The 23,348-nt window shown below is 48.9% G+C and overlaps 1 protein-coding gene across 2 annotated transcripts in view; it reads left to right on the top strand.

Annotated features, from left to right (window-relative positions):
* Positions 1-22,081, top strand: part of GRHL1 (grainyhead like transcription factor 1) — a 48,021-nt gene extending 25,940 nt beyond the window's left edge. For both annotated transcript variants that reach the window (XM_084792204.1, XM_084792205.1), the window contains exons 9-16: positions 7,255-7,413; positions 12,003-12,054; positions 12,456-12,595; positions 13,776-13,813; positions 15,937-16,028; positions 16,320-16,405; positions 19,016-19,080; positions 20,528-22,081. In XM_084792204.1, the coding sequence (XP_084648330.1) occupies positions 7,255-7,413; positions 12,003-12,054; positions 12,456-12,595; positions 13,776-13,813; positions 15,937-16,028; positions 16,320-16,405; positions 19,016-19,080; positions 20,528-20,642 (747 nt within the window). In that variant the 3' untranslated portion in view covers positions 20,643-22,081. The remainder of the gene's footprint in view (positions 1-7,254; positions 7,414-12,002; positions 12,055-12,455; positions 12,596-13,775; positions 13,814-15,936; positions 16,029-16,319; positions 16,406-19,015; positions 19,081-20,527) is intronic.
* The last annotated feature ends 1,267 nt before the right edge of the window (positions 22,082-23,348 follow it).

The following is a 23,348-nucleotide window of genomic DNA, read 5'->3' as shown; positions in this document are numbered from 1 at the left end:
TTCTACCTAAATCTCTCAGTGGGGAAAAACAGAAGGATCCCAGCTAGCTAGGGGTCAGAATCCTCTTGCACTTGAACAGTGACGCAGAGTGAACATCACCATCCATCACAGTGGAGCTTTAAGGCCTTGTCTCTATTCATGGACAACACCCAGGGATAGCGAGCACCACATCAGTCAGCACCGTCATTCAGCATCTGCCTCAAGTCCTTGGAAGTTTTGTAGCGTTTGACTGATGGAGTCCAGGGTGTTTTGTTTTCCGACAGCTGAGGTCCTAGGCTTGCTGAGCAAACACTGCATCTCTGGGCCCTGTGTGTCAGGCCTTGAATCCAGGTGTTTGCAGATGCACTCTTTTCTGCGAGTTAAACATTTGGTCAGTGAGTCTTTCCAGCAGATTAAATGCACTTAGTTTACGTGCCCCCTAGTCTCTTCCCATCAGGTTTGCTGGGATTATGCTCAGCTCATGGTTAAGAAAGAAGAAACGCTGGGCGTGGTGGTACACACCTTTAATCCCAGCACTTGGGAGACAGAGGCAAGCGGATCACTGTGAGTTCAAGGCCAGCCTGGTCTACAAAGCGAGTCTAGGACAGCCAAGGCTACACAGAGAAACCCTGTCTCAAAAAAACAAAAACAACAACAACAAAAGAAAGGAGGAGAAAAGCCCCCAGAGGACTGGCTGAGTCAGACACTTAGAAACTTTATCCTTGGTCTCCTCTGAGTGAGTGCGTGTCCTGCATCCTGTGTCTCTTCTGCTCCCTTCCTTTGAGGATGGACATGGGAGGAGCAGCCAGTTGTGTGAACAGTATCATGAGGCTGCCATGCTGCTGCTGGGAGAATTCTTGCCCAGCAGTTCAGGATATGGGAGAACATTTGGATGAAACCCCCTGAAAGGTCAGCCCTTGGCTAATGTACAGCCCTCACTTTCGAGCTGCATTTTACAAAGCAGTTGAAATCTTCTGAGTGCATGAATTCTCAGCCAGGAATGAGGAACTGTCCTAGAAAAATGGGCTGATGTTTAAAAAGAATCTTGCAGAACATCTTTGGCCTGTTCCGTAGGTGATTTTTGTGGTTTGGGTGGTTTTTTTTCCCCCCTTATAACCATTTTGGGTGGGAACTTTAGTTGCAGTATTTTTGAGATTAATGTTTTGATTAGTTGAATAACACCATACTTTTCCTCAAGATATGTAGTAAGGAAGTGTAGAAACAGAAAAAGCAGCATTGAAGTTTCCTTCCACAGCAGCAGCCTTCCCAGCACTCTGCAGAAGGGACCGTGTGTCAGTCAGCCTGTTTGCAGACTGTAGTAGTAGTAGAAATGGAAGTGTTACGTGTGCGTGTGCACACTCGTGTGCATCCACACCTGTTTCATAGAGGAGAAGCTAGGCGTGTAATCATCCATCTCACTCTTTGCCTCTGATGGACTCCATAAGAGACTTTGGACTTTGTCATGTGATCATATCAACAGAGGGAATTTGTCTGTCGAGAAAAATGGTTGGACTGCCTACTTTATCCAGATTTGATTGTCTTGGCCCATTCTTACTCAATCAAGATGTTGACTCAATCTCTTCTTGAATGGCTTTATGTGTGTGGGTGTCTGGCTACTTCCCCAAATGCAGAGCCAGGCAGCTGGGAGCTGATCTCCTCTGGCTCTCCCTCAGTCCTCTGAGTATAGCTAGACAGACAGACAGCAGGGCTCCGAGACTCGGCGATACAATATCGAGCATAGGCCGGACGGCTTGGAGAAAATGGAAGTTGAACTCTGAGAACACTCCCTCTCTGTTTTCTCTCTTATTAAAAACATACGCAAGGGCTGGTACTGTAGCCAGTGTATAACCTTTGCCTCCGGTGCAGAAGGCTCTGGGTTCAGTCCCCAAAAGAAGCAAAACAACAGCAACAACAACAGCAACAAAAGCTTTTTGGCGGGGCATGGTGTCGCACACCTTTAATTCCAGCACTCGGGAGGCAGAGGTAGGCGCATCTCTGTGAGTTCGAAGCCAGCCTGGTCTACAGAGTGAATTCCAAGGCTGCCAGGTTGTTACGCAGACAAACCCTGTCTCAAAAACAACAGCAACAAAACACATGCATGTCCCAGATGTCAGGAGCAGAGGTGACTGAGGTGTGATTTCAAAGGGTCCGACAGAGCGCAGGTCAAGGTCACAAGTGGAATCTCAGCCTGAGCCCGTCCATGGGTTCCACAGGGGTGTTAATCCTGAGAAAATGTCTTACCAACTTTGAGTACCCGAGGATTGCTATGACCTTGCTGAATACAGGATCTGTGCCTGGTGACTGTTCCTACACGATAGATCTGGGCCTCTGCAAAATACTAATTCAACTAAATAGGTGTGTGAGAGGATCGGAACTCTTCACAGAAGAAGTCATGGACTGAGGCAGGTTTCCTAATCTCACAGGTCTGCAGCTGAAGGAGACCTGCGGTGCACTGGAGCACACCAGTGTGCACACCAGTGTGCACACCAGCCTCTTCACAGGTGTCATCCTGGGAGCACCAGGGGTGGGGCTGCTGTCGGACCCACCCCAGCTGAGGGGTTCCAAATCCCCAGCCACATAGCCTGTCCCAAGGGGATTCCAGCCTGACCGTGGCATGAAGCAGTGTTGGAGAGATGAGCTCCCAGTGCTGACGGGTGTAGTGATACTCCTGAGGTGTTTGTGGGGAGATGGGAGGAGGCAAGAAAGCTACGTGTCTACCGAATTCCTAGGCCAAGTTGTACGAGGAGGCTAGATCCTTTAAAGTGACAGCATGTATAGAAAGTAGACTGGTAAATGTATTTTTATTTATATATTTATTATTTGTGTGTGTGTTTATATATGTGCACAGGTGTGCTCATGTGGGTAGAAGCTGGTGTCTCCCTCAACCACTCTCTACCTTATATTTTGAGACAGTCTCTCACTGGCTCTGGTCTCACCAACTCTCCTGACTGGCTGAGGGTGGGTAGAACCCAAGCATCCTCTTGTCTCTGTGTCCTCAGCACTGGAATTATAGCCCATGCTGCCATGCCCAGGTTTTAGTTGTGTGCTAGGGATCAAACTCAGGTCTCCATAACCTGGCTGGTATCTGTTTTACTCAGTCCTTATATCTGCAGTATGACAGTAAGGTTTGTGACTCATCCTCCTCATCCACTGTGGACAGAGAACATCACAGGAGTCTGTTGGAAATGATTTGGAGATTTCTGCCTTGCCTGGTCATGTGACAACAGGGCCCAGGGTTATAGTGCTAGCTATGGATAGAGCAGGGGCCAAACTTGGTTGCTTTGATTTTCAGATCAAATCTGCCTCTGTCGAGTACCTTACCCTGCCCAGCAAAAAACCATGGGAGTTCAGGGGAGATGTTGCTCTTCTTGCTGGCCTTTGGTGAATGCCTGAACCAGCACAGGTACCACTTGGCTTGGCCTAGGGCCCAGGATGCTCATGATGGCCCAGCATGGTTTTCCATGATGCTACTCCATGAGACATAGTAAGAGCTGTGCTGTTTTCTTTGGGGTCTTCAGGCCACTGCCCTTCATGGTACGTGTGTGTGTGTGTGTGTGTGTGTGTGTGTGTGTGTGTGTGTGTGTGTGTGTTTTCCATTTTTTCCTACTCACTGGTGTGGTTGTGTATCTGCTCAAAGAGGCAGTTTTTAAAATGCTGAGTTAGGATGAGTCAGCCTTTTTGCTAACTTTTGAAGTCTTCTAAGTTGAAAAGAGTTTTCATAAATAGGAAGTAGATGCATCTGAGTAAGAACATGGAAGCAAGGCTGTGAGGAGGGCGGAGGCAGTGAGCAGGGAGGGCTTCGCGGAGGCCATGAGCAGGGAGGGCTTTAGGAGGCCGTGAGCAGGGAGGGCTTTGGGAGGCCGTGAGCAGGGAGGGCTTTGGGAGGCCGTGAGCAGGGAGGGCTTCGGGAGGCTGTGACAGGGAGGCGCTGCTGTCCAGGCTGATGCTGGGGATCTGGCTCCTGCTTTCAGCAGACACTTGAAGCTGGGAATCAGAGGAGCCAGATTTGGGTTGGATTACTGTGAAATCCTCTTGCTAGGGTATGGCACTTTGGGTCAGAAACTTCCTGGAATTGGTAAGCTGGAGTGTAACTTTCCCAGGCAGCCATTTTTGAGTTAGAAATTGTGCTGTGTGGCCCAGGGTGACAGAAGTTTTACATTTTCCCATCTGGCTGGAAGGTGAAATGTGCAGTGGTTTAGTAAATAACTTGTTATTTACAAAAACCATGTTCTTTTAAATTTTTTTCCCTTTTCAGATTTCTCTCTCTTTTTTTACATTTATTTATTTATGTGTCTGTCTATGTGTGCACGAACCTGTGCATATGTCCCAGCATGCATGTGGAGGTCAGAGGTCAAGGGGTCAGTTCTTTCCTTTCGCCATGTGGATTCTGAGCCTTGACCCCAGGTCATCAGGACTCACAGCAGATGCCTTTCTTTACCTGCTGAACCATCTCACCAGCCCCTGTTCCGTAGACTGTCTCCTAGCTCTCATTTACATATTTATGGATTAATGTAATCTTTTAAATTAATTAAAATAAATTAATCCAGTCTTTTAAATATGTACAAGATGGCATCAAATCAAAACAGATCTTTCTATAAAGCAGTTCATATATCCCTTGAGCCACTTCCTGCTAGACTTAAGTCTTTGAAAAAAAAAATGAAAGCAGGGGCTGGGAAAGTGACTCAGTCAGGAGAGTGCTTGCCTTGCAAGAGTGAGTACCTAGGTTTGGCCTCCTGCACTCTTGGAAAAGCTGGGTGTGGTAGTGTGCCTTTGTCACCCCAGTGCTGGGGAAGCAGAAACAAGGTGCGTCTGGGGTTCCCTGCCCATCATTCTATCCTAATTGCTGAGCTTCAGGCCAATGGGAGACCTGTCTTAAATGTACTAGATGGTGTTTCAGAGGATAACACCTGAGATTGTCCTTGGCATGTGCAAGAGTGTGTGTGTGTGTGTGTGTGTGTGTGTGTGTGTGTGTGTGTGTGTGTGTGTATGTATGTGAAGTAATTTTGTTTATTTACTGGAAATGATTAGAAAAATATTTAGAAGCAAGATACCACAGTGCCAGGGTGTGAGCACTCTAGGGGAAGGGACACATCCGGGCACCCTCCATCCAGATCGCCAACAGAAGGACTCAGCCTGTGGAAATAGGTCAGTTGGAAAGGGCAGATCGCTTCACCCTGAGAGGGAAGCCCTGAAAAGAACTTCTTCATTTTCCACCTGGGACAGCTCTAACAGCGCACTGAGCTTCAAATATGGAAGGACAGTGCCCTCTTCTGGGCGCAGGGATAGCTCTGTAGAGTGTCTAAAGAGGCCAGCATGGTCCCAAGCACACTGAGTGTGGCGGCCGCCCAAGCCTGTGTGGAGAGACAAGGTTTGGTTGGTTTTGGTTTTTCGAGACAGGATTCCTCTGTGTAGCCCTGGCTGGCCTGGACTCACTTTGTAGACCAGGCTGGCCTCAAACTCACAGGGATCCACCTGCCTCTGCCTCCCTGAGTGCTGGGATTACAAGGCCTGTGCCAGTGCACGTGGCTGAGAGACAAGTTTTATATGGAATCCAACCCCTTGCAGACCTGGGCAGGCAGAGGAGGGTTGTGGAGTGGACCTGTCCAGATCAGTAAGGAAGCTGGCAGGGTCAGCAGTATGGTAGGGATGGCAGTACCCAGGGACAGGAAGAAAGATGTGGGGGAAGTTGGCGATGGAACAAGAATCGGTGATCTTCAAACCCTGGCCACGCCCCAGGCTTCTTGGGATTCTTAGTCTTTCCCCACTTAGGCAGAGTACATAACCCTTTAACCTAGAACTTGCTCGTTGTCGCTGTGGTTCTAATTTCCTTTCTCTCCAGCTTTTCTTTCTTGTCCTCTTCTCTTCCATTCAGTACCCCTGTAGTACACAGCCCCCATCACATACCTGTTTACAACCCAAGGCCTTCCCTGCCTGTGTGTTAATTCAGCAGGACAGTCAGTGCTCCTCGGGTAACCTGCCCTTGATCGCTGGGCACTGGAAGGAATCCTGGGTCTGGCATACGGGTCTTGCATCTTGCCCACTTTTTAAAAACAAGTTCTAATACTATCCTCTGTGTTGTCCCCATACATAAATTCCAAAGCCAGTGTCCTGGGAAATAAAAAGCACCTGGCCATGTTAGATTAAAACCAGAACCATAGAAGGGGCATGGACCACGCTCACGTGCTTCACTGAGTACCACAGTGATGGTGTGTCTCCACCTGCTTAGACTCCTGAGGAAACTGGCTAGAAGATGAACTGAGTGGGGGGCAGGACAGGGAGGTGGGGCTGGGTGTGCTGCCCTCTGACTCCCTCTTTAAAAGGGAGAATCTAGGTTTCTCTGCCAGCTGCCATGCCAGCTGTTCTGTGGAACTGCACCTAGTGACATAAAAATGTCCACATGGGTCAGCGGTGCTTCAGATGCTGGTAAAAGGTAACAGAGTTGTGAAATGGCGGATGTGACCTCAGTGCCTATCCCTGCTCTCTGGAGTGCTCTGTGACTGCCTGGAGGCAGCATGTCCCCTGATGGCCTGCTCCCCCAACCCAGCATAATGTCTTCATGACAGCTAGTGTGTTTCCGCCACATCCCTGTGGAACCTCCTTCAATGAGGAATGTGGCAGTGTTGTGACTGTTCAGTGGGCCAGCATAATAATTAAAGCCTGTGAAAAACTTTGCCAAGTACAGTGGCTTACCCAAGCATGTGGCAAATCCAAATTATATTTAAATTATGAAAGGCCACCCAGAAAGTCTCGGACACCAATGGAATTTTAAATTATTCTCTGAGGACTTGGCCCAATGTGATTCTGTTACCAGACACCCAGAAGAAATGGAAATGAAGGTGTTTTAGTATGAGTGGGCTGGATTACAAGGGAACTCTGCTGAAATTTTATAGTCAAACTACAGATTAGAAGACCCCAGCTTTTGTTAAAAATGACACAGGCTGCTAAGAGGTGACACCAAAGGTACAGGTGGTTCTAGAGAGTGTGCAGAGCTGTCCCCAGCAGCCAAGAGACACATTGTGGTGCCCCTGGCAGATGACATCAGCCATAATGGTCACATTGTCCACTTGCCCTGGCTGATACCAAATAGACAGCTTCCATGCCCCTCCTCTTCCTGTCCACGCCTGTGCTCAGAACGGCTCTCTAGATAAGCCCTTCCTCCGCTGCCTCTAAATGGCATCTTTTATGAGAGTCTTCAGTGCCCATCATGTCAGCCTTTGCAAAGGCCGGGCTGCCTGGCTGGGGTTGCCCCTCATGGAGCCTTCTCTTCCTTCACAGGTCTTCATCTCGGTGAACTGCTTAAGCACAGATTTCTCTTCTCAGAAGGGCGTGAAGGGCTTGCCACTCAACATCCAAATTGATACCTACAGCTACAACAACCGCAGCAACAAGCCGGTGCACCGGGCCTACTGTCAGATCAAGGTCTTCTGCGACAAGGTGAGAGAGCAGGGGCTTAGTGAAGATCACCTGGCGTGGGCTCGTCCTTCCAGAAGAGTGCCTGGGGCTTCCTTCCACAGAGCAGCTCACCTCTAATGGGCCCTTGCATGAAAAGCAGCAATACACACACACACACACACACACGGACACGGACACAGACACACACACACACACACGGACACGGACACACACACACACACGGAAATGCTGCCCACCCTCCCCCTGCCTCGCCTCCTCAAAGGCCCTTTGGCAGGCCATCCCTGAGAGTTCACCAATTTCTCTGATGCAGCTGTTTCCTCCAAGACGCCTCTGTCAAGTCAGAGACTCTGGTAGGGCTGTTGCATCTGACCACTGGAGGGCGCCTGGGACCGTCGAGTTCAGAGAGCTTTCTCATCTGCAGGCCAGGGTCTCCACCTGTAACAAGTGACCACAAATTGGACGGTTTAAAGCAAGGGCCTTTTATTGTTACCTGCTGGAGGCTTAACCTTACTGAGCTAACGCTGAAGGTGCGAACAGGTCTGAGTTCCTTTCTTCTGCTTTACAGAGCCTCTGATCGCTCTGCCTCCTGGTCCCTTGTGATCCCCTCCAGCTTCCTCTGCTGACCTAGGATCATTTCCCCATCTTTCGTCCCCTCTACTCTGTAATCTGATCCTTCCCAAAGCCCAGGATCAGGTGTTAAGCTTAAGGAACACAGGTGCCTCCTATGGGCTGCGCTTGGAACCAGTGAGTCACAGCTGGTGGCACCTCTGCCCTAGGCCAGCCTTTTCCCATCTGACCACACTCCTCTGTAGCTGGAGAAACCCTGATGATCTGGTGTGTGTCTCAAACAAAGACAAAACAAAAAACCCTTAGGAGGAGCTATCAGCACGTTTGTGTTCTTTTTATAATACTGTAGAAATTGCAGTTTTATTCAGACATTTTCCCCCACAACTGATGTTTCTGTTAAATCTTTTCTGACTATTTCCCTGAGCACTCTTGAGAATGCATGCCTTCATTTTTTTTGAGTGTCATGAAGGCTTATTTTTTTTATAAGGCCTCTGCAAACTGGAGCTGCCTCAGCTTCTGGCTGTTCACCTGCACCCCTGACTCTGTCCTCTATGAGGCTGACCCGCTTGATGCTTTTCACTTGCCTTCTCCTGGCTCTTGGAACTCTTGGTTTCTGAGTCTGGTGACCACTTGTAGTCATAAACCAGAAGTGAGGCGCTTTGGGGTACCCTTTGATAGATCAACGCACATTTCTTTTCTAAGGAAGTCGTACTTTGTTGTCTCTTTGTTATGAGCTACTTAGCTGATAATGTCATTTGATAAATGACAATTTTTTGTCCTTCAGGAGCAGTAACCACTCAGCACATTTTTAGAGAAAATAGGGGCAAAGCTTGGATTTCTAACCAATGGAACATGGATGAATGATTTTCCCATAAGCTTGTATGTCTCCCTGGCTCATCCTTTTGGGCTCTGAGACCCTGTCATATGTAGTTCGTGCTTGTTATAGAGGCAAGAATGGCCTTGAACTCCTGAGCCTCCTGTTCCCTAGTGCTGGCTTAGGGTCTGTGGCACCCTCTCACTGACATTCCCCCAGATCGAGTCTCCTCACCAGGGTCGTAGTCATCTTAGCCCCAACAGGCAGCAGGCTCGTTAGGCTGACGTTTGGGACAAGCCCTGCACATTCCCAGCGGCGACGATGAGAAGGAAAGTCCAAAGGCCTGATGGTCAGATGGTCCCCAGACCGTCCCAGGACGTCCTCTAACATCTTGTGCTGTGTGTCTGGGAGTGAATCCTACAGTTGTTCTGCATGAGACGTGCTCATTGCACTTTAGGCTCTTGTGCCAGGTGTAAGGTTCACACGGATTTGCAGCTGGTACTGTTGACAAGGCTGCAACTAGCCAGGTCTATTCTGTGCCTAAGAGCTACCTTTCTGTAGTTCTTACCAAGACTTTTCTCTCCCACTGTTGGTGAACATTTTAGTCTGATGACGTTCCACGTTCTTGAGTTTACTGAGCATCTGTGTTCTTACGGCTTTCATTGGTTTTGGAACATGTCTGGCCATTGTTTCTCCGGACCTGCCTGCTCCATCCCCTCTGCGTCTCCAGTTGCATCTGTGAGGAGCTTTGAGTTTCACTGATTGCCTGTTGTCGTTGTTTGATTTTTTTTTTCTTACTTCATTTTAGATAGTTTCCATCAACCTAAGTTCACTGATCCATGACCAGGTCTGAACTGTTGAACTCCATCCATTGGCATTTTCATCTACTTAGCAAGCAGTGGTTTGGTTTTGCTGTTGATAGTGATGCTGTTGTTTGGGTGGTCCCTGTTGTGGTCCTGGGCAGCAAACACAGGGTCTCGTGCCCACTAGGCAGTTAGCTGCTGTCCTACTGAGCCACTCTGAGCCAGGCCTTTGAACATACTGTATAAAGTTATACTACAGACTCCATGTGTCCGCCTGGCACTTGTGTCTGGGCTCCTCTTGGAGCTGTGATTTCCTCCCTGTTTGGGACTGTCTGGCTGCCTTGCTGGCTACAGGGCATTTGCCTTGCTAAGGGGCTGGGTGAATTTTATTCCTGGGACTCTTCCTCAGATTTGTCCTGAGACCTCATCAGGTTTCTTGGAAACAGTTTGCTTTGTTCAGATGTCATCTCATGGTTTGACAGGTGATTCTCAAGCCACACTGTGTCAGACCAATCACTCTGCACCACAGGGCAGGATTTTCCTGTGTGTTGGCTCAGGGCCCCATGAGAGGAACATTTTTCCAGTCCAATTGGTGGGAACAGACAGTATGTTTACCCGGGGCGCATCTTGGAGGTGTTTCTCTGTTAGCAGTGTGTTCTCCGTTTGGAGTAACCTCTATGCACCTGTGTACCTGGAGGCTGCTGAGCTTTCTGAGCTGAGTGTCCTTGGTGTTTGGTTCTCCTCTTCCTCCTCCTCTTCCTCCTCCTCCTTCAGCTGGGTCTGAGAAGGCCCCAAGGCCTGCAGCTGAAGGGCCTGCCCTGCCCCCTCCTGTCCTGCAGTGGCCATCAGAATCCTTGGCTCCTGAGTTTAGCAGGTCTCTGCCATTTCAGGGTAGCATGAGTCTTTATCCTGGCAGGAGCCTGAGTTCCTTATTCCGACCCTTATTTCTGGATAGGGCAGAAGTACATTGGAGAAGCTGCCTTTGCGGCAGAGGTGAGGTTGCGTTGTCAGAAGGCACTGGGAGCCACATGGCTTTGTTCTGGATCGGCGCAGGGCTGGGCACACAGCCTGCTTCTCTGTATCAGGAAATCCGTGTCAGTAGCACATAGCAATTATCTTATTTGTGTGTGTATGTGCATGTTTATTTGCATGTGAGGGGCTGTGTGTGTACGGATGTGTGGAGAGGCTGGCGCTGACGGTGCATGGCTCCCTTTACTCTCCATATACATTGGGGCAGGGTCTCTCATTTGAACCACACCACCAATATGGCAGCTCTAGCTCGCCAGCTTACTGCAGGGGTGCAGGGACCCTGCCTTCTGCTCCCTGAGATTATAGGCAGGGCTGCAGTGCCCACCCACAGTTGACACGGGTGTTTCGTAGACAGCGCTGCAGTACCCTCCCACAGTTGACACGGGTGTTAGGACCTGAACTCCAGCACTTTACCTGCTGAGCCATCACTCCAGCCCTGTATATGGCAATTACAAGCAGGCTGCACATCCACCCTGCTGTGCGTTAGCGCCTTCTAGAGCAGGAAGAGGTTTTGTGGTCTGTTTTTATACCTGCTCCTTATCGTGTAATGATGCCAAAGATCAGTGAGAGGCCTTCCGCTTCCTCCTTCCTGTCAGGGAGTATAGTCAACAGAAAGGTAAGCCAACAGTTCCTACCTCCCTGGGCAACTGTACAGTCGTCCGCATCACCAGAGACATTATTACTGAACACAGCAGAGTGATTCAATGTCACATTTTAGTGTGTTGGATGGTATCTCATTTCAGGCCATGGTTTTACTAGTAAAGTTTTTGTGAATATTTCTGTGGGTTCAGCGGTATGACACTGCCACTCCACAGTTGATATACATGGCACGAATAAGTTCTTTTACAGGACAGAGTGCAAAGACCCCTCGTGACATCTGATTGTGTCTGTCACTCAAGGGCACCATGGCTTTGCACAGATCCACCCCACTCTGTGATAACATTAGCCACCCAGGGAATATTCACAGGGCCAAATTTTATCTTTTCTTTCATGGTCCTTTTCTATGAAATAGAGAAGGCAGAAGGCAGCCACACCTTGGTGGGTGGGCAGTGTGGGGTGCTAGCAGGTTTCCTAAGCTTCACCTTTAACCCAGCCACATCTGTTATGAAGAGGACTTTCACTGTATTTGTGTTTAGAATATATGTTCCCTGTGATGGACTTCATGTACTTAGAGATGATGTTAAGAATCTGTAAAAATGTTATTAGCTATGTTAGTCATAGGAAGGGTTTCCATGAGATGCTTCCGTCCGTGCTTACGATGTACTGCACTGAGAGGAGTGGGCTTCTAAGAGGAAATGGACGTGGCAAGCCCATGGTGGTGCTTGCTTCCGGAGACAAGAGAGCTGAGTAATTCCCAGAAGACCTCACCCGCAGCCTCTTGTCTCCTTTGTCTGCAGGGAGCTGAGCGGAAGATCAGGGACGAAGAACGAAAACAAAGCAAGAGAAAAGGCAAGTGCTCTAACCCCAGTTCCCAGGGAATGCCTGATGGTGGCCCCGTGTGTCCTGCCAGCCACAGCCTGGACCTGCAGAGTGCAGGCTGGACCGGGAGGGGGAAGGGGGGCTTGGAGTGGGGCTGGCATGGCAAGCCCTGTGGCTCTGCCCTGTGCAGGGCCAGTGCCGAAGCCTTCACCAGCACCTGCTCGCAGAGGTGCAGGCCAGTGCCGTGGGTTATGCTCTGCTCAGGCTGATTTGGATGCTGGTTCTAGCTCACTATGTAAACCAAGCTAGCCTCCAAGTCGTAGAGATGGGCCTGCCTCTGCCTCCCAAGTGCTGGGATTGAAGACATGCACCACCACACCCTGCCAGCCGAAAGTGATAATTTTTTGGTGGCTTCTGTTTTTTCTCCCCAGTGTCTGATGTTAAAGTGCAACTGCTCCCCTCACACAAACGAACGGACATCACGGTGTTCAAGCCCTTCCTGGATCTCGACACTCAGCCTGTCCTTTTCATTCCTGATGTGCATTTTACCAACCTGCAGCGGGGCAGTCATGTAGGTAACCAGCCTCCAGGGAGAGGCTGCAAGGCCTGGCAAAAAGAAACAGAAACTCCTTGGCATTTTTTATAGTCAGACTGTAGTGGCCCTTGACCAATCAGTGAGCTCTCTGGAATGGTGAGCACGGTGATGTGATACCCATTCCCAAGATGCAATGCTGGACCTGTCACCTCACTTCCACTTGTAGTCTTTCCTGTTGGAGCTCATTTAAAGGTGTTGAAAATGGCATCACTTTGGAGTTTGGGTCTGTGGTCTTGTAAGTTTAGCTTGGATGACACTCGTGTCTGAAGGCTCCCTTCTAGTAGTCTCCATTACTGGGTGTCACCAATATGTGCCCTACAGCCATGCCTTAGCAACTCAGGCTATTTCTATTATTATTATTATTATTATTATTATTATTATTATTATTATTATTATTATTATTATTATTATGGTTTTTTGAAATAGAGTTTCTCTGTGTAGACCTGACTGTCCTGGAACTCACTCTGTAGACCAGGCTGGACTTGAACTCAGAGATCCACCTGCCTCTGCCTCCCAAGTGCTGGGATTAAGAGCATGTGCCACCACCTCCCGGCCAACTCATGCTACATTTAAAAACTAGGCACGTCCTGCTTTGTGGTACAAGAGTTTCAAGAAAATGTGGCTTTTCTTTTTATACTGACGTCATGTAAATAATGCAGAAGAGGCCCTGGCATGCACCCGCTGGACGGATTTGTAAGGACTAGTGCATTTTCAGAGGTGTCACCAAGAGTCCAGTTCTAGTGAACAGCCCCGGGTCGGGCTGCAGTCGGCAAGCTTTGCTGCGAAGGCCGGGTACCAGTCAACGTCTCAGACTTGCCAGTCTACTTCATCTCTGGGGGCTCTTTCACTCTGCCTTTCTGCAGCAGACGCAGCGTGGGTGAAGGAATATGCAGGATACTCTCTCACTAAGTGCTTATGTCAGCCAGCCTCCAGCAGGTTCGGTCCAGAGGCCACAGAGACCAGCCTGAGTCAGTGGAGTCCAAGAAAGCTGTAAAAATCTGGTGTCAAAAGATATGGCTACAGGATTGGGTCTCTCAGAAGAAAGGCTTGGTGTTAGACTGTCACACTCAAAGCATCTCTATTTGAGGACTAATTTGCTTATTGTCTGATATCTGGACGTGTTTGGAAAACAATCTGAATGCGTGTTTCTTCTTAGGTGCTTTCCCTCCCCTCTGAAGAACTAGAAGGCGAAGGGTAAGCTTCCCACTTTGTTTTACTCTAGTAAACTCATTTTGTTTTGAAATAATCTCAAATTTACCAAACACGTAGAGATATAATACAAGGAACTTCTTCCTCTCCAAGCTGTTTAAGCTCAGTCTCTCAGCCAGGTGTCGGGGCACCTGCCACTCTAGCACTTTCGAGACTGAGGCAGGAGGATGTGAATTTGAGGCCATCCTGGGCTAAACACAGTGAGTTCTTGACCAGCGTGTCACAGCAAGACCCCAGTTCCAATAAAAGACTAAAGAGCCGGCCCAGAGCCCACTGTCCCTGAAATCAGGTGCCTGTCTCCTATGAACAAGGACCTCACGTGGATCCCACAGTGTGGAAGGGAACACGGCTGCCTCTCACTGCCTCTCACTCACTGTTATGCGAGCCTCCCATGGGGTGTCTCCAACCACCTGAGTTTCACCTGCCTTCCGGGGCATCTTCAGTTGAGGCCTCACCGTGCTCCCTGCTGTGCGTATCGGCAACACTGTCCTCTGGCATTTCCTCCCCTTGGCACCCAGCTCAGTTTATCTCATTCCTGTGCCCACAGCGACCACGTGACTGAGTCTCTCTGCTTAAATGTCTTCCCTTTTGTCTCGTGTGCTGCGGAGACAGTGCACTGTGCCCTGTAGTGCCCTGTCTCATTGCCCTCCAGACTTCCATTTACTCACTAATTTACATCAGTGCAGGACTCTGTTTCTCACTGCCCCTCCCAGGAATCCCCTGGTTGCCTCTGTTAACATGGGGCTGTAATCCCTAGGAGTAGCCCCTGGTCCTTTCAACTTCTATTCAGTGCCAATGTTTTCCTTGTCCAGCCACAGAGCCGGTGTCTTACCCTGTAAGTGCTGGTTCCCCATAGGGGAGACAGTGTGTAGAATCCAAGTCAGAGGCCCTAGATGTCCCTCTGGTCTTAGTGCACCTCTCTAAATAGGCTGCCTAACCTCTTGGGCTGTGTACCCAGCAGCCCCTGCTGTTAGAATGACCACAGCAGACCCAGCCTGGCTCATGTGCCATGACTGCTCTGAGGCTGAATGATGAAGAAACAATAGAGCCTGCCTTGGTAATTACGTTTCCTCCTCACACAGAAGTGCATGGAAGTGGAACACCTAGCTGTCAGTTCCATCCCTTGCCCTCTCTTCTGTCACCTCAGTTTTGGTTTTGGCTTTTGAGACAGGCCTGTGGAGCCCAGCCTGGACTGCAGCTCATAAGCTCTTCCTGTCTCAGGGTTCTGAGTACTGGCACTGCAGGCACGCGCCCCCCATCCCTGGCTTTTTGGGTACTGTTTTTGCTTCCCCTCCTCTCTGACCCAGTCCCAGCACAGATTTGTTGCCAGCTGTCCCTCGTCCGCACTCTAGGCCTGCGCTGCCCGTTCCATTTTCAGTGTTTCAGACATGGCTCCTGCAGACACCTTCACCGAGTGCCTGCTGCGAACGAGCGAGGAGCTGAGGTGCACTGCTGCTTTCCAGCTTGCTCTGAATAAGCACTTGCTGCCCTTATTTCTGCTCGTCTGTTCCTTCGCTCTCCCCACACAGACCCTCCCTGGACTACTTGCCTTTGCCAGCGCTGGTTCAGACCTGTGCACTCTCCTCTCGTGCTCCTTGCCCACTCTCCCCTGCTGTTTCCATGGACACCACAGTTATGTTAAGCCTTTAGACACTACACTGTGGCTGTCACTCAAGCCCTCAAATAAGCTGTCCTACCTGTGGGCCTGGAATTCCTGGCAGCATAGGCCACATATGTTAGCACAGCTGTCCACCTGACAGAACTTGGAGAGATTCCCTCTGACCTGTGAGGTAAAACCCATGATTCCTTAAGGCTGAACGAAGGAGGCAGCTCATCTTCTGTCTCAGCCCTTGTGTTTTCCTACCCAGTGCTGAGTTAGTGGAAGGATGTCCAGCAACGAACAATGTCCAGCATGTTATGTGGGTGGCCCTAGGCCTGCCGCTAATGAGCCCTGCCCTGGCCGGCATCTGGCCTGGACCACATAAAGAATGAAAGGAGTTTGAGGCTAAAGTGCAGCAACTGCTCTTTAAAAAAAAAAAACCTCCTTCTGCTCACATAATTAACTGGAGTCCGAGCTGCTGACCCAGCTGTCTTTGGCTCACCCACAGGTCTGTCTTAAAAAGGGGGCCGTTCGGAACCGAAGATGACTTTGTAGTTCCTCCACCTGCTAAGCTGACCCGGACAGAAGAGCCCAAGAGAGGTGTGTTGGCCCCCTGTGACAAACGAGAATGCTAAGCCAGCAGTGAGCTCCTGAATGTGACCTATCTTGCTTTCACCCCTGCATGGTCACCCTCGGGCCACCACCTCCCCGAGTTGTGAGGGAAGCCAGCGTTGAGGGGAAGCTGCAGCTAGGTCCTAGGGTTCACGCTGTGGTGGTGTGTGTTGCTACCCCTCAAAGGACTGTGTCTGACTGTCTTAACTAGGACCTGTGATCTGTTTTCCTGTTGTGCTCATGTGATTTACTGTTTCTCTCCCCGCAAACCACCCACAGTGCTGCTTTACGTCCGAAAGGAGTCAGAAGAAGTCTTCGATGCCCTGATGCTCAAGACCCCATCTTTGAAGGGCCTGATGGAGGCAGTAAGTAGGACACCCGCCATAGTCTCTCTGTAAAAAACGAAGGGAGCCTCGCAGCACCCCGCTGAAGCATTTTATCAGCCAACCCGATTCCTCTGTCACGCTGGAACCTTGACCTCTTTTCCCAGCTATGCTTTCTGTATGCTTGTAGCAGTGCCTGCATTTGACCTGCCTTGGGTGTCCTCGCTTGACTGTGGGTCTGTCTTGTCCCTGTGACCGGCCTGGAGTGGGTAGGTTGATCACTTTGTCATGTCTATTCTGCTGCATGAATTTGTAATGGCCTAGGGGATAGTTTAACTTTTGTATTCTTGATTACAAAGAAAATTCATGTAGCAAACCACTTGGAAGTTGACAGTGGTAAAGCTTTAAAAATGACATCCCTAGGACTGGAGAGAGGCTCAGAGGTTAAGAGCACTGTCTGCTCTTCCAGGGGTCCTGAGTTCAATTCCCAGCAACCACATGGTGGCTCACAACCAGCTATAATGAGATCTGGTGTTCTCTTCTGATGTGCAGGTGTATATGGAGGCAGAACACTGTATATGCAATAAGTAAATAAATATTTTTTTTAAATGCCATCCCTAAAATACTGGCTCAGTTGGACTTGGTAGCAACATCTATAATTTCCACAAGTCTGGAAGCCAGGGCAGAAACGGAAAACGAAACAGGCCTGCCTCAGAACAAGCATCCCAGCTCCCAGCCTGCCTCTGCGCCTTCTTGTCTTTGCCAACCATGTCAGACCTTATCTAGAGCACATCTGAGAGGACGTAGAGGCGTGACCTGTGATGACCACCAATCCCAGGAGCTGGGAGAGGGGCTGCACTCAGCCGAGCTCGTGTCCCCTTGGGGGTGTCAGTAGGAGAAGCGTGGGGGGGTACATGTGGACTCCCCTTCTGATTTGTCTTGTCAGTGATGCATGCATCCTGAAGTTTTCCAACTGCAGGCCCTTACAAACCATGGACACTTTAATCTCAAAGTGATGCATAACTGAAACTAGGCTAGAAATGTTCCTCAGCTCCCTTTGACAACTGTGTTGTGCTGAACTCACCTGACAAATCTTTTTAAATTTTTACTTATTTATTGGTTTTGTTTTGTTTTTCAAGACAGGGCTTCTCTGTGTAGCCTTGGCTGTCCTGGACTCACTTTGTAGACCAGGCTGGCCTCAAACTCACAGAGAGCCACCTGCCTCTGCCTCCCAAGTGCTAGGTTCACAGGTGTGTGCCACCTCACCTGGCTGACAAATCTTTTAAAAACCAAACCAGCCAAAACCAGGGCCTCACTGTGTAGTCCAGGCTGGTCTAGAACTCACCATATAGGCCAGTCTGGCGTCAGACTCCGCATTGCTGGATGTCAGGCATGGGCTCCCAAACTCAGCTTTGTTCAGGTGTCATTGTAGGCACTAGAGTAAACAACACAATGCCAAATGGAGTGGATTGCCCAGGCAGGAAGTCAGAAGGCAATAAAATAAGCAGGAAATTCACAGGTAAATTTCAGATGCAAAAAATGCAATGAAGGAGCATAAATCAGATGAGGTGACAGTGGGTCCCAGCATCCCTCAGAGCAACCCTTGCTGCTTAGCCTGGCCTCAGCTCTTCCAACAGTAGCCTCCGGAGTGCTGGGATTACAAGCGTGCCAGCCAGTTTGGCTTTTGCATTCCTTAAAGATGCTTCTGTTTGTGCCTGTGTGATGTGCCCATGCCTCTCAAGGATGATGTACATAAATTCTCAGACCAGCACCGTGAACTGCTCAGAGTAGACCTGGTGTGCCCTGGGGCTTGAGTGGGCAAAGCTGAAGCAGTGCTGGCTCCAGGAGGAACAGAGCAAATGACGGGGTCGTCACAGGGAACCAGAGCCTCGCTGTGAACACAGGCCCCTGAATCACAAAGCCAGTCCTCACCCTATCATCTGCTCACGTGGGCCTAGCTATGGATGTTTCTTTCAGTCACTTGACCTGTTGACATCTGAATTAATCAGGGAAATACCAGCTCCCTTCTCCCAGTGTCTTGTTAAGAACAGGAGCCTGGAAGACATGATGCCTCATACCTTTACTCCCAGCACTCAGGGAGACAGAAGCAGGCATATCTCTGTAAGTTTGAGGCCAGCCTGCTCTACAGAGTAAGTTCTAGGATGACCAGGACTGAGACATAGAACGGGAAAAAACAAAACAAAACAAAAAAGGAGGCTGAGACAAAACTTTGGAGTTTGAGGCCAGCCTCAGCTACAGTAAGACTGTGTGAGTTCCAGGACAGCCAGTGTTGTTAAACAGATAACTCCTGTCTCAAAAAAACCAAAAACAAAACCTAAATGTGCAAACACACACACACACATGCTAGGGGTGGGGGGGCATGCACGACATAGACTAAAGAGATGGCTCAGTGGCTAAGAGCACTGGCTGCTCTTTGAGAAGACCTGGGTTCAGTTCCCAGCATCTTTTTCTGGCTTCCACAGGTACCAGGTATCATGTGGTGCACAGACAAAACACTCACACACATAATTTTAAAATTAATAAACATATGTATCCAAGTATACACATCAATAAAAATCTTTAAAAAAAAAAAACAAGGTAAAATGAAAAAAATGAAAGTAATCGTGGCCGTTTTATTCTCTGTTCTTCTAGATCTCAGACAAGTATGATGTCCCCCATGACAAGATTGGGAAAATATTTAAGAAGTGTAAAAAAGGGTGAGTAATGACAAGTGTACCCCTGAGAACAGGCGTTCTAGCACTGGAATAGCATGCTTTTAGCGCCACACGCTCCAGAAGCAGCCATGACAACACAAGCATTAAAGCTGGGGTCTCTGCTTTTATTCATTTGTGTGGGAGGAAGTGGAAGAGTGAGTCAGGTTTGCACTCTGTAGCCCAGGCTGACTCCGAACTCATGGCAGCTCTCCTGCCTCAATCTCTCCAGTGCAGGGAGTGTAGGTGTGAAACACCATGCCTCACTTTCTTTTCCTTGTTAAATTATTTACTTAAAATTGACCTTCCTCTGAAGATCCTTTTTTTTTTTTCTCCAAAGAAAATACAAGTGTGTGTTTGCCCTTCCCGTGCCTGTAAGCCCTGAGGTGGCTCCACAGTCCTGGGAGTGTGGTAAACCTGACTGAGGGTGTCAGGACCCTCCAGGCTGGTCCCCAGCCAGGTGCTAGGCTGACCCACTATGCCTCTCACATAGTTTTCACTTGTTGTTGGTGAGCTGGGTTGTAGTGTTGAGGCTTGAAGAATGTAGGGGCTTGTCTGTTCGCATGGTTGGTGGTGTGCAACTGTGATTCAAACCAGTTTTGACTGACCCCAAAGCCTTTTCCTTTTCTTCTTGAGCCCCCTAACCTGGCCTGGATTTTCAAGCTATAGAAAATCGCTTCCAGTCTAGAAATTAGTTCTTAATATATTTTTTATTTATTTATTTATTTATTTATTTATTTATTTATTTATTTATGCCCCTGCACACACATGTGTGCGTACGTGTGTGTGTGTGTGTGTGTGTGTGTATCCATGCCACAGTGCACTTGTGAAGGTCAAAGGACAACTTTCAGGAGTCAGTTCTCTCCTACCATGTAGGTAGCAAGGATAGAACACAGTTACCATGCTTGGCCACAAGCACCTTTACCTGCTGGGCCATCTTGCTGGCCCCAGAACTTACTGTTTTTAGTTCTGTTTTGCTTGAAGTGTCTGCTTTCTGACAGGGGTAAGAGTACACAGTATAAGACTCTAAACCAAATACTAGCTGGGATTTTCTAGATGAATCTAATGGAAAGGGTTAAGCCTAACTACTTTGTTTAAACTTCCAGGAAGGGTAATTGGTCAGGAGGCTGTGACTCTATGGAGATGGCTCTCCTGAGTCTGTCTAAGATCCTCTGTGGGTTCGTTTTTCCACATCAGGTACCATTTAGTGAGCGAACACGCTAGGCCAGAAGTGATAAAACAGGCAGTGTTTCCTGCCTGGCACCCGCTTCCACCTCTGGGACCCTTTACTTGGCTCCCCCGCTACCCAGTTCTCCTGCTCCTTGCCACCTTCTGGATAAGGCGGCTGCAGCATAGGAGTGAACAATGTCCCCTCTCGTCACTACCCAGCAAACCCAAGCCTAGCGCCACAGCCAAGTGGGGTGGTGGCGACTCATGCCCTGTCTTTGTCCAGGATCCTGGTAAACATGGATGACAACATTGTAAAACACTACTCCAATGAAGACACCTTCCAGCTGCAGATTGAAGAAGCCGGAGGGTCGTACAAGCTCACCCTGACAGAGATCTAAGGTGGTGGGGCACTCCGGCCTCAGGCGTGGGAGTTCAGTGAAAGTGTTCCATAGATCTTATACTTTGGCCAGCTGAGGAGCCCGGGGCACCCACCCTGCAGAGTATCAGGGAAGGAACCTTTCATGTAGGAGATGGCACTGCGTGTAATGTACTGTGTTGGTGTTTTCCATGTGATAGAAATCCATGTGTTGTTATCGTTTGAATTTCTGATGTGCGTAGAAAGCGAAGCGGGAGAACTTTGTACCGGATGTAACAGACAGTGGGAGCCTTTGGGTTATCTGCTGTATTACTTCTCAACATCTGCCTGTGTCCATGATTGCGGTGGGCTGCTGGCTGGCGCGCCATGAGGAGGCAATAGCTTGTCTTTGAGAATTTTGCATTCTTGCCTGACCTCAATCTAATTCCAGCTGCCTTGGGGAGTGGGCCCAGCCCTGAGCAATAAAGGACTGAGCCTGCTCCCTCCACCTCTCCCCGCTCCAGTGTTTACTAAATAGGGTGCATTACTGGAAACTTCGCTTGCAACTTCCTTCGGACATATTGACTGCCTTTCTCATGAAGAACGTAGTGGATGACAGTGTGAAGTTAGCTCAGCTAAAGCTGCGTTGTATATAAGTGCAATATCTTTGTGAAGGTCTGCCTGTAAATGTGTACATACGTGTCTGATATAAATATATAATATATAAACACAGTATCTGTGTACAGATAGGGAAGGCAAGCAAGAAGACCTACCTTGAAAACCCTCCCTAGAGAAGAGGTTAAGTTATTTTGAATAATATGGACCAAGCAGGTAGAATGTTGTTTTCCCAAACACAAGCAAGTGTTCCCTAGCATAGCAAAAAGGCATCGCATGCGCCAGAGCCGTCTGCTCTTGAGAATATCGTCATCCTGTGGGTTTCTGCACCCTGAGCGGAGCTAACGGGAGACTGGACTGCAGCTACTGTATGAGGTGTGTGTGCAGGTGTCAGCCAGCTGTGCCCATGCAGAGTCACAGCTGTCATCATGAGCCAGCAATACAAAGTACCATGTTTTGGAGCTTCCAAGTGTCAGCTACCGTGTGTTTTAACTAGAAAGCATTCATGGATTTACATTACTGTGGCAGGGGGATATTTTGTACACACTTAAGTGTTTTTTAAAAACACTACAATGTAATTTTATAATGAATCCTGTAACAGAAATACAATTGCGGGTCTCTTTAGGTTCAGGGAGCTAGCATAGGTTGTAGGTCATTTGTATGAGTAGGATTGTTAGCTGTATACTTAGGTAAGAGTGCTCTAATGAAGTATGTGAACAAAATAGCTGGTTTTCTAAGATACGGGATACGGGTCATATGATAATATTTTATATTTTGTTTTATGAAATCAGTTTTACTTGTTTTGATTGTACCTTTAAACATGTGTTTTCAGCCAAAGGGATTGAATTTTATATGTCTGTTTCAAAAGCTGTCAGTTCCGTTATTGAGTGCGGCTCCTTCACTCCATCCTTTTTCTTTGCCCTCACTAACCTGGACTTGCTGTGTAGACCAGACTGGCGTCAGATGTAGCCTGTGCTCCTCAAGTGCGGGGATTAAAGGCATGACCACCACACTCAGCATTCTCTAAAGCTCAGGCTGGCTTAGAACCATGTGCCTCCTCACTGCGGTTACATGTGCGCACATCACCGAATGCAAAGAATGCTTTTAAGTAAACATGGTGCAATTAATGAAGGCAACTCCCCCAGAAGATTTCCTGTGACTTCTGTGCATTTTCCCATCTTCATCCTTAGGTCCAAAGTCCAGCCTGTGCCCACAGCCTGGGCTACTGATGGCTCAGTGGCCCAAGTCCAGCTTGGGGAGCCAGAGTTGATGGCAGTGGCCCTACGGCCGCCCTTCCCTCCACACTCGGCTCTGACTTACACCTTGGACCCAGCAGCCTCCCTACCAACACCAATTACTTGGTAGATATTCAAGAAACTTATGGTGGCTATGCATACCTTTAGGCAACCCAGCCATTTTTGAGACTAAAGCAGAGGGGTTTTGTAGAATTTCTAAGCTCAGAAATGAGCCTGGGTAGGACTTAGACCACATGACACAGTAGGTAAAAACTGTCTTTTGGACAATGATGGCTAAAACACAAGTACCTCAGGAAACGACTCAGGGAAAGGTAGTGGGAGGGTGTCGCAGAGGAAGGCTGGGCGGGTCTCTGCATGTGGAGAGCTAGCTGCGCCTTGGGTATGTCGAAACGGTGGACTTGTTTCTTCATTTCTGTGGCCCCACGTGTTCCTGGAAGGGAGTGTGTGCCTACTCTCCCACGTGGTACCATCTGCATCCCCCCTGCAGGGGCCACTGGCAGGGCACACAAGCTTAACCCTGACCTCAGCCTCCTGGGGGTTAACACCCGGCCTCAGAAGGGATCTCTGATTGTGTTCAGGTCTCTTCCGTCTTAAGCACATGACTCCTGATCTTGAACTCGAAGCATGGGAGCCCTGGTCCCAAACTCCTGTAGCTACTATCCCCTTCAAATCTCTGAACAACAACAACAACAAAAAAACCAAAACAACAACAACTCCAGGAAGCTACCAGAATGAACATTACAGCTCTACGAGAAGATGGCTGGGGGTTTAACACCCACACCCCAAGTCCCACTGAGAAGGCCCTATGGGAGAAAATGTTCTGGAGTGGGCTTCCTAATGGGGTTAGGGCTAAAGATGCCAGTGACGCCACACTATGC

Source organism: Acomys minous, assembly GCF_964271855.1.
Source record: "Acomys minous genome assembly, chromosome: 8".
Classification (NCBI taxonomy): domain Eukaryota; kingdom Metazoa; phylum Chordata; class Mammalia; order Rodentia; family Muridae; genus Acomys; species Acomys minous.
Note: the sequence above shows the minus strand (reverse complement) of the source record. Positions and strands in the feature narration are given on the sequence as shown.